At 50.2% G+C, this 11798-nt stretch overlaps 1 protein-coding gene across 1 annotated transcript; it reads left to right on the forward strand.

Annotated features, from left to right (window-relative positions):
- The first annotated feature begins 3011 nt into the window (after positions 1-3011).
- Positions 3012-4345, forward strand: LOC123141739 (2'-deoxymugineic-acid 2'-dioxygenase-like). Its single transcript, XM_044560814.1, has one exon. It carries the CDS (start codon positions 3231-3233, stop codon positions 4260-4262), a length of 1032 nt encoding a protein of 343 aa, XP_044416749.1. The 5' UTR covers positions 3012-3230; the 3' UTR covers positions 4263-4345.
- Positions 4346-11798: the final 7453 nt, after the last annotated feature.

Below are 11798 nucleotides of genomic sequence, written 5' to 3' on the forward strand. Positions count from 1 at the left end.
CTTGCACCATCATATAATTGTCATGGAGCCATCTCCCCTTGATGAACGCGCTCTGGTGCGCCCCGACCAAGTCCGACATCTCCTCGGCCAACCGAATAGCCAACACCTTCGCCACAAGCTTCGGGAAACTATGTATCAAGCTAATGGGTCGGAACTCCCGGATCTCCATCGCGGCTGCCGTCTTGGGTAGCAAAGTGATGAAGGCCTGATTAATGGACGTGAGACCACGGAAATCCAGTCTCTGTAGGGAACCGAACGCCTCCATCACGTCGTCCTTAATGACCGACCAACAAGCCACATAAAACCTGGCCGGGAACCCGTCGGGCCCCGGCGCCTTATCCAAGCCTTGCGCGCGCACCGCGGCCAAAACTTCCTCCTCAGTGAAATCACGGTCCAAATGATCTAGAACCTTACGTGGCATACCAATTTCCTCCAAGTTGAGCGTGAAATCCCTCTCAGCAGACTCCCCAAGCAAATGGGAGAAGAAGGAGTCCACGGCCTCGGCCATAACCTCGTGGTCAGCAGTCAGAACTCCGTCCACCCGAAGCTTGGGGATGTAGTTTTTTCGACGACGGTGACTAGCGTGGGCATGAAAATATTGCGTGCACGCATCCCCCTCCCGCAGCCTCAGAACCCTAGACCGCTGCCTAGCGATCGTGCGCTCAAGCGAAGCCAAACCCAACAGCTTATGCTTGAGCAGCCTCCTGAGCTCCATTTCCTCCACTGTAAGGACACGACTCTCCATGGCGACATCGAGTCGCAAGATGACCTCATTGGCGATGCGGATTTGCTGCTTGATACTTCCGACGTACTTGTTGCTCCAACTGGCCAAGCACTTGGCCGTAGCCTTTAGCTTGGCCGCAAGTCTCTTGAAAGGATTCCGCACCCACGGCTGACTGCTCCACGCCGACTGAACCACGTCCTGGAAACCATCTATCTTCGTCCAAAAGGACTCGAAGTGAAATCGCCGACCTCTCCGCAAGTTGGCCTCAAGCACCAGGTGCAACGGACAGTGGTCGGAAACACCCGTGCTGAGCGCAGAGAGGAACGATGCTGGGTATAGGGCCTCCCACTCCACAGACACAAGCACTCTGTCCAACTTCTCCAACGTGGGCGCTGTGCGCTCGTTCGACCAGGTGTACCTCCTGCCGTTAAGGTAGACCTCATGCATGTCCAAGTCCGAGATGCATCTCCTAAACCGCCCCATCATCTGCCTATTTATTCTGTCGTTGCTCTTGTCGGACGGGTCCGCAATCAGGTTGAAATCACCGGAGAGCATCCAGGGACCTGCATGTAAACCCCGGATCTCCCTAAGCTCCTGCATGAAAACGATCTTCTCCACGTCCTCCTGGGGCCCGTACACCCCGGTGAACCACCAACCAACCGACTCTAGACATTGCACCCATGCCGTGACCGAATTGTCCGTGACATGGGGGTTTGAAAGCTGCACACCACTCGACTTGGCTGCAAACAGAACGCCACCGCGCGTCCCCACCGCAGGCGCGTAGAAGAACCGATCGAATGCCGGACCAAGGCATTGCCGCACAAGTGCAGGGGTCATGTCCTGGATTTTTGTTTCCTGAAGGCAGACAACACTCGCTCCCGAGCCCGAAATGACGTTATTTATAGCATTGCGTTTCGCCGGGTTGTTCATCCCGCGTACATTCCACACCACCACAACCTGGCTCGGATCAGCCATAGAGAAGGCCTACGAGCAACCAAGGGGGCAGCACCTAAAGTGCTACCTCCCCCACATCCCTCCCGAGAGGCAAAACATCGGCTTGCCAACCAAAAAGGCCAACAATGGCCCCGATATGCGCCTGCTGTAGCGGCCTAGAGAAGAGCTCAATATACGCCTGCATGGCCGCGTCGCCAATCACCTCACCCTCACGCCACTTACATGGTCTGCTACGCCTGTTCTTTACGTCGTCTCTGCCGGTTGGTGTATTATCATGTGTGTGCATGGTATATGTGATTAGAGTTCTCATAATTATCAATCGCTCTGTTACGACTTCCATAATCCTGCTGCATTCACACAAAGACCAGCCGGTTGTCTGCGTTCTAGGTGAGCAAGCATGACGTACTACCAGATACATGCAGTACTACCGAATGTTTAAGAAGGTCGACAGTAGTGTGGTGCAGCTAGCCGTGGGGACTGACATGTTAATCAAAGCGCGTACGCTTCAATGAGTGAGGCTGCCTTTGTGGGCCATCTCCTGACAAGGTCAGAGGTAATACATGATCTATACTAATTGTATACCGTGGATAGAATTCATTATATAGACTCGATGTATTAGAGCTGCACGAATCACGTGGGAACGGTCGGTCATGATACCGACCTTGCATGGCTGCATGTCCACTCGTGATTTATCGACTCTGTAGAGTATATACTTCCTGTATCAGACTGGGTCGGCCCGTCTGACCCATCGGATCGCACGGGGCCGGCTCTGTTGACCCGTATATCGTTTAAAGCCAACCCATTTGGCCCATTGCCCTCGACTTGGGTCGGGTCAGTAACCCAGCGGGCCGACCCGACCCATTCCCATCTTGAGTTGTTGGAGTCAAGTGTTGGAGGCAGGCAACGGTGAGCTCATTGGAGGTGGTGGATGAAGCGGAGGTAGTCACTGTAGTTGGTTCGCGCGAGAAGAACGAGAGATATGGATTATGGATTTTTTTAATTGCCTCGGTGAATTTGGCATCCGAGCAACTACTTGCTTCGGTTCCCGAAATATTTTTATGCCACCGATTGGGTAATGGAGGGCACCCGTGTCAAATGAAGTAAAAGTCAATTTAGCACCGGTTTTGGCCTACATAGTGGACTAGTGGTGGGTCTAATATAGCATCTGTTGAGACCTTCCGGACCTTTCCTCTCTGTTAAAAAAATTGAGGATGCCAAAATGTACTTAAACAATCACAAGTAGCCACATTTGGACCATTCAGCTATAAAAAATCACAACTAGCGACCATCCAAAGAAAATACGTAGAACCTACCACCAAGAACAATACTCACGCTCACACATAGTCTGCCAACAATTGCATCAAGCTAGCTAGCCGGCCAATTATTTAAAAGCCGGCCAAAAAATATATAAAAAAGTTATGCATTGGTTCCGATCAAAAGTCAAATGTTCTCTGAAATAGAAGATGCTTTTCTTCACCACTAATTTCAGCATAAAGTGCTGCAGATGATGAACTGATCGGCATATGCAAGTCAAGCAAAGCTATAGCTCGAGATGGCAGCGGAGCCTCTCTCCAATGGCGCCGCCCACCAGTCAGTGCCTGGACGCTACATACTCCCCGTGCACAAGAGGCCGTCTTATTCCGCCAATGGCAAGGTGGCGCCGCCGATGCTGCCTGTAGTTGATCTCGGCGGAGACGACGACGGCAGGATCGCCGAGGAGATCATCCGCGCGGGGCGGGAGTTCGGTTTCTTCCAGGTGGTCAACCACGGCGTGCCGGAGGAGGTAATGGGCGCCATGATGCGCGCGGCCGAGGAGTTCTTTGGACTGCCGGCGAATGAGAAGATGGCATACTACTCGACCGACGGCAAGCAGCTCCCGCGGTTCCACACGAGCGTCCGGAACGGCGCCGGCGAGGAGTTCCTGTACTGGCGGGACTGCCTCAAGCTCGGCTGCCACCCGCCGGAGTGGCCGGACAACCCGCGCGGGCTCGGGGCGGCGCTGGAGCCGTACACGGCCGCCGTGATGGCGGCGGCGCGGCGCGTTCTGCGCCTCGCCGCCGTCGGGCTGGGGCTCGGCGAGGAGCACTTCGAGGGGTCGCTCAGCGGCGGCGCGATGATGAACGTGAACCACTACCCGCCGTGCCCGGACCCGAGCGTCACCCTCGGCATCGCGCCGCACTGCGACCCCGGCCTCGTCACCGTGCTCATGGAGAACGTCGGCGGCGGCCTGCAGATGCTGGTCCACGACGACGGCGACGCAGGCGGCGGAGGAACGATGTGGGTGGACGTGGACGCCGCGCCGGGGGCGCTGGTCCTCAATTTTGGGCATCAGATGGAGGTGGTCAGCAACGGGCGCCTGCGCAGCGGCGAGCACCGCGTCGTCACCGGCGCACACGTCGCGCGGACCTCGCTGGCCTCGTTCGTGTGGCCCGAGCTTTGGTGCACCGTCGCGCCGGCGCAGGAGCTGGTGCTGGACGCAGGCGAGGGCCCTCTGTACAGGCCCTACTCCTACGGCGAATTTCTCGGTGTGTACGTCGCCGAGGCTGGGGACAGGGACGCCGTCATGGCGCATTTCAAGCACTGATCACTTGTCGGCTTAATTTTCTGTACATGCATGTTTTTTGGATAATAATTCTTCTTGTATTACGGACAGAATTTTAAGGTTTACAATCTCGTCTTCCAATGTGTATGACGCCCGCTAGACTAGAAACAAAAACAAGCCACACCGCGGTCTGGCATTGGGTTCTACCGCAGTTCGCCATAGATTAACGACTAGGTCTCAACATCTTACAAGGTCTCAATGTAGTTTTTGTATTACTCAGATTGGTCGTACTGCTAATTATGCTAGTCAATATAGTATACGGCAAACTTTGATAGAACCCAATGTCAGGCTGCAGTGTGGCTTGGTTCTGGACCAGTGAGCGTCACAGACATCGTAAGATGAGATTCTAACACTTAAACTTCCTAAGTAATACAAGAATTATTAGAGCAAATTTACTTCAAGAAAGTTTCTTTTCATGGTGTCACCAAAGTCTTTCTAAGTTGTTATGAATGGGTCATGACTTAGATGGTTAGATTCCTTATGGTGTAGCAAAGTGAATGTTGTTCGTGCAAGGTGAGACTTAGGGCATCTTTAGTGTGAACCCTCAAAACGCCTACAAATGTCTGAACTGAGGTGTATGGACTTTGCAAGCCATCCAACATAGTACCCCGTCGGTCCGCAGACGCCCCCGCCTGTCCGAAATCCCGCAAACCGGACGCGAACCAGGGGAGGTTTGCGGGAGTTCGGACGTCCGCCACGTACGCGCCTGAACGCTACATCCCAACCAAAACCCAATCTGCACGAAGTGGTTGCCGCACATTCATGCTGGTCAAGCAGCTCTAGAGCCGACGTGACTCCACGACATTGTTGCCGGTCAAAGCGACGAGACTGGAAGAGCGGGCGGCGCCGCTTCAGTGCCAACGCGGCGACCGAGAAGCCTACTCCGGCCGGTGTGCCGCATTGAAGTCGGCTGCCCGTTCGTTTGCCTGGCTGCGGCTATTTAAGTACAACTCTGGCGCTATCCACACCACACATCTCTTGGGGATCGTAGCAGAAATTTAAAATTTTCTACGCATCACCAAGATCAATCTATGGAGTCATCTAGCAACGAGAGAGGAGAGTGCATCTACATACCCTTGTAGATCGCGAGCGGAAGCGTTCAAGAGAACGGGGTTGATGGAGTCGTACTCGTCGTGATCCAAATCACCGATGACCGAGCGCCGAACGGACGACACCTCCGCGTTCAACACACGTACGGTTGGGGAAGACGTCTCCTCCTTCTTGATCCAGCAAGGGGAGGAAGAGGTTGATGGAGATCCAGCAGCACGACGGCGTGGTGGTGGAAGCAACGGGGATCTCGGCAGGGCTTCGCCAAGCTCAGCGAGAGGGAGAGGTGTCACGGGAGGGAGAGGGAGGCGCCAGGGGCTTTTGTGCGCAGCCCTCCCTCCCCGCTCTTTATATAGGGGTCCAGGGGGGCGCCGGCCCCTAGAGATCCCATCTCAAGGGGGGAGGGGGGGCGGCGGCCAAGGGGGGGAACTTGCCCCCCAAGTCAAGTGGGGCGCCCCCCACCCCCAGGGTTTCCAACCCTAGGCGCAGGGGAGGCCCAAGGGGGCGCACCAGCCCACCAGGGGCTGGTTCCCTTCCCCACTTCATCCCATGGGGACCTCCGGGATAGGTGGCCCCACCCGATGGACCCCCGGGACCCTTCTGGTGGTCCTGGTACAATGCCGGTGACCCCCGAAACTTTCCCGGTGGCCGAAACTGGACTTTCTATATATAATTCTTCACCTCCGGACCATTCCGGAACTCCTCGTGACGTCCGGGATCTCATCCGGGACTCCGAACAACTTTCGGGTTACCGCATACTAGTATCTCTACAACCCTAGCGTCACCGAACCTTAAGTGTGTAGACCCTACGGGTTCGGGAGACATGCAGACATGACCGTGACGACTCTCCGGTCAATAACCAACAGCGGGATCTGGATACCCATGTTGGCTCCCACATTTTCCACGATGATCTCATCGGATGAACCACGATGTCGAGGATTCAATCAATCCCGTATACAATTCCCTTTGTCAATCGGTACGTTACTTGCCCGAGATTCGATCGTCGGTATCCCAATACCTTGTTCAATCTCGTTACCGGCAAGTCACTTTACTCGTACCGTAATGCATGATCCCGTGACCAAACACTTGGTCACATTGAGCTCATTATGATGATGCATTACCGAGTGGGCCCAGAGATACCTCTCCGTCATACGGAGTGACAAATCCCAGTCTCGATTCGTGCCAACCCAACAGACACTTTCGGAGATACCCGTAGTGCACCTTTATAGCCACCCAGTTACGTTGTGACGTTTGGCACACCCAAAGCACTCCTATGGTATCCGGGAGTTGCACAATCTCATGGTCTAAGGAAATGATACTTGACATTTGGAAAAGCTCTAGCAAACGAACTACACGATCTTGTGCTATGCTTAGGATTGGGTCTTGTCCATCACATCATTCTCCTAATGATGTGATCCCGTTATCAATGACATCCAATGTCCATAGTCAGGAAACCATGACTATCTGTTGATCAACGAGCTAGTCAACTAGAGGCTCACTAGGGACATGTTGTGGTCTATGTATTCACACATGTATTACGATTTCCGGATAACACAATTATAGCATGAACAATAGACAATTATCATGAACAAGGAAATATAATAATAACCATTTTATTATTGCCTCTAGGGCATATTTCCAACAGTCTCCCACTTGCACTAGAGTCAATAATCTAGTTACATTGTGATGAATCGAACACCCATAGAGTTCTGGTGTTGATCATGTTTTGCTCTAGGGAGAGGTTTAGTCAACGGATCTGCTACATTCAGGTCCGTATGTACTTTACAAATATCTATGTCTCCATTTTGAACATTTTCACGAATGGAGTTGAAGCGACGCTTGATATGCCTGGTCTTCCTGTGAAACCTGGGCTCCTTGGCAAGGGCAATAGCTCCAGTGTTGTCACAGAAGAGAGTCATCGGGCCCGACGCATTGGGAATAACTCCTAGGTCGGTAATGAACTCCTTCACCCAGATTGCTTCTTGTGCTGCCTCTGAGGCCGCCATGTATTCCGCTTCACATGTAGATCCCGCCACAACGCTTTGCTTGCAACTGCACCAGCTTACTGCCCCACCATTCAAAATATACACGTATCCGGTTTGTGACTTAGAGTCATCCAGATCTGTGTCGAAACTAGCATCGACGTAACCCTTTACGACGAGCTCTTCGTCACCTCCATAAACGAGAAACATATCCTTAGTCCTCTTCAGGTACTTCAGGATATTCTTGACCGCTGTCCAGTGTTCCATGCCGGGATTACTTTGGTACCTTCCTACCAAACTTACGGCAAGGTTTACATCAGGTCTGGTACACAGCATGGCATACATAATAGACCCTATGGCCGAGGCATAGGGGACGACACTCATCTTTTCTATATCTTCTGCCGTGGTCGGGCATTGAGCCGTGCTCAATTGCACACCTTGCAATACAGGCAAGAACCCCTTCTTGGACTGATCCATATTGAACTTCTTCAATATCTTGTCAAGGTACGTACTTTGTGAAAGACCAATGAGGCGTCTTGATCTATCTCTATAGATCTTGATGCCTAATATATAAGCAGCTTCTCCAAGGTCCTTCATTGAAAAACACTTGTTCAAGTAGGCCTTTATGCTTCCCAAGAATTCTATATCATTTCCCATCAACAGTATGTCATCCACATATAATATGAGAAATGCTACAGAGCTCCCACTCACTTTCTTGTAAACACAGGCTTCTCCATAAGTCTGTGTAAACCCAAACGCTTTGATCATCTCATCAAATCGAATGTTCCAACTCCGAGATGCTTGCACCAGCCCATAGATGGAGCGCTGGAGCTTGCATACCTTGTTAGCATTCTTAGGATCGACAAAACCTTCCGGCTGCATCATATACAATTCTTCCTTAAGAAAGCCGTTAAGGAATGCCATTTTGACGTCCATTTGACATATCTCATAATCATAGAATGCGGCAATTGCTAACATGATTCGGACGGACTTCAGCTTCGCTACGGGTGAGAAAGTCTCATCGTGGTCAACCCCTTGAACTTGTCGATAACCCTTAGCGACAAGTCGAGCCTTATAGATGGTCACATTACCATCCGCGTCTGTCTTCTTCTTAAAGATCCATTTATTTTCTATGGCTCGCCGATCATCGGGCAAGTCAGTCAAAGTCCATACTTCGTTTTCATACATGGATCCTATCTCGGATTTCATGGCTTCTAGCCATTTGTCGGAATCTGGGCCCGCCATTGCTTCTTCATAGTTCGAAGGTTCACCGTTGTCTAACAACATGATTTCCATGACAGGGTTGCCGTACCACTCTGGCGCGGAACGTGTCCTTGTGGACCTACGAAGTTCAGTAGGAGCTTGATCTAAGGCTTCATGATCATCATCATTAACTTCCTCCCCAGTCGGTGCAGGCACCACAGGAACATCTTCCTGCGCTGCGCTACTTTCCGGTTCGGAAGGGGTGACTATCACCTCATCAAGTTCCACTTTCCTCCCACTCACTTCTTTCGAGAGAAACTCCTTCTCCAGAAAGCATCCATTCTTGGCAACAAAGACCTTGCCTTCGGATCTGAGGTAGAAGGTATACCCAATAGTTTCCTTAGGGTATCCTATGAAGACGCATTTTTCCGATTTGGGTTCGAGCTTTTTAGGTTGAAATTTCTTGACATAAGCATCGCATCCCCAAACTTTTAGAAACGACAGCTTAGGTTTCTTCCCAAACCATAATTCATACGGTGTCGTCTCAACGGATTTCGACGGAGCCCTATTTAAAGTGAATGCGGCAGTCTCTAAAGCATAGCCCCAAAATGAGAGCGGTAGATCGGTAAGAGACATCATAGATCGCACCATATCCAATAGAGTGCGATTACGACGTTCGGACACACCATTTCGCTGAGGTGTTCCAGGCGGCGTGAGTTGTGAAACTATTCCACATTTCCTTAAGTGTGTGCCAAATTCGTGACTCAAATATTCCCCTCCACGATCTGATCGTAAGAACTTTATTTTTCTGTCACGTTGATTCTCAACCTCACTCTGAAATTCCTTGAACTTTTCAAAGGTCTCAGACTTGTGTTTCATTAGGTAGACATACCCATATCTACTCAAGTCATCAGTGAGAGTGAGAACATAACGATAGCCACCGCGAGCCTCAACACTCATTGGACCGCACACATCAGTATGTATGATTTCCAATAAGTTGGTTGCTCGCTCCATTGTTCCGAAGAACGGAGTCTTGGTCATCTTACCCATGAGGCATGGTTCGCACGTGTCAAATGATTCGTAATCAAGAGACTCCAAAAGTCCATCTGCATGGAGCTTCTTCATGCGTTTGACACCAATGTGACCAAGACGGCAGTGCCACAAGTATGTGGGACTATCATTATCAACCTTACATCTTTTGGTATTCACACTATGAATATGTGTAACACTACGTTCGAGATTCATTAAGAATAAACCATTAACCAGCGGGGCATGACCATAAAGCATATCTCTCATATAAATAGAACAACCATTATTCTCGGATTTAAATGAGTAGCCATCTCGAATTAAACGAGATCCTGATACAATGTTCATGCTCAAAGCTGGCACTAAATAACAATTATTGAGGTTTAAAACTAATCCCGTAGGTAAATGTAGAGGTAGCGTGCCGACGGCGATCACATCGACCTTGGAACCATTCCCGACGCGCATCGTCACCTCGTCCTTTGCCAGTCTCCGTTTATTCTACAGCTCCATCTTTGAGTTACAGATATGAGCAACCGCACCGGTATCAAATACCCAGGAGCTACTACGAGTGCTGGTAAGGTACACATCAATAACATGTATATCACATATACCTTTGGTGTTGCCGGCCTTCTTGTCCGCTAAGTACTTGGGGCAGTTCCGCTTCCAGTGACCACTTCCCTTGCAATAAAAGCACTCAGTCTCAGGCTTGGGTCCATTCTTTGGCTTCTTCCCGGCAACTGGCTTACCGGGCGCGGCAACTCCCTTGCCGTCCTTCTTGAAGTTCTTCTTACCCTTGCCTTTCTTGAACTTAGTGGTTTTATTCACCATCAACACTTGATGTTCCTTTTTGATCTCCATCTCCGCTGATTTCAGCATTGAATATACCTCAGGAGTGGTCTTTTCCATCCCCTGCATATTGAAGTTCATCACAAAGCTCTTGTAGCTCGGTGGAAGCGACTGAAGGATTCTGTCAATGACCGCGTCATCCGGGAGATTAACTCCCAGCTGAGTCAAGCGGTTGTGTAACCCAGACATTTTGAGTATGTGCTCACTGACAGAACTATTTTCCTCCATCTTACAACTGAAGAACTTGTCAGAGACTTCATATCTCTCGACCCGGGCATGAGCTTGGAAAACCATTTTCAGCTCTTCGAACATCTCATATGCTCCGTGTTGCTCAAAACGCTTTTGGAGCCCTGGTTCTAAGCTGTAAAGCATGCCGCACTAAACGAGGAAGTAATCATCAGCACGCTGCTGCCAAGCGTTCATAACGTCTTGGTTCTCTGGGATGGGTGCGTCACCTAGCGGTGCTTCTAGGACATAATCTTTCTTGGCAGCTATGAGGATGATTCTCAGGTTCCGGACCCAGTCCGTATAGTTACTGCCATCATCTTTCAGCTTGGTTTTCTCTAGGAACGCGTTGAAGTTGAGGGCAACATTAGCGTGGGCCATTTGATCTACAAGACATATTGTAAAGATTTTAGACTAAGTTCATGATAATTAAGTTCATCTAATCAAATTATTCAATGAACTCCCACTCAGATAGACATCCCTCTAGTCATCTAAGTGAAACATGATCCGAGTCAACTAGGCCATGTCCGATCATCACGTGAGACGGACTAGTCAACATCGGTGAACATCTTCATGTTGATCGTATCTTCTATACGACTCATGCTCGACATTTCGGTCTTCCGTGTTCCGAGGCCATGTCTGTACATGCTAGGCTCGTCAAGTCAACCTAAGTGTATTGCGTGTGTAAATCTGGCTTACACCCGTTGTATTCGTACGTTAGAATCTATCACACCCGATCATCACGTGGTGCTTCGAAACAACGAACCTTCGCAACGGTGCACAGTTAGGGGGAACACTTTCTTGAAATTATTGCGAGGGATCATCTTATTTAAGCTACCGTCGTTCTAAGCAAATAAGATGTAAAACATGATAAACATCACATGCAATCAAATAGTGACATGATATGGCCAATATCATTTTGCTCCTTTTGATCTCCATCTCCGGGGCGCCATGATCATCTTCGTCACCGGCATGACACCATGATCTCCATCATCGTGTCTTCATGAAGTTGTCACGCCAACGATTACTTCTACTTCTATGGCTAACGTGTTTAGCAATAAAGTAAAGTAATTTAAATGGCGTTATTCAATGACACGCAGGTCATACAAAAATAAAGACAACTCCTATGGCTCCTGCCAGTTGTCATACTCATCGACATGCAAGTCGTGATTCCTATTAGAAGAACATG

The sequence above is a fragment of the Triticum aestivum genome, chromosome 6D, assembly GCF_018294505.1.
Source record: "Triticum aestivum cultivar Chinese Spring chromosome 6D, IWGSC CS RefSeq v2.1, whole genome shotgun sequence".
Classification (NCBI taxonomy): Eukaryota; Viridiplantae; Streptophyta; class Magnoliopsida; order Poales; family Poaceae; genus Triticum; species Triticum aestivum.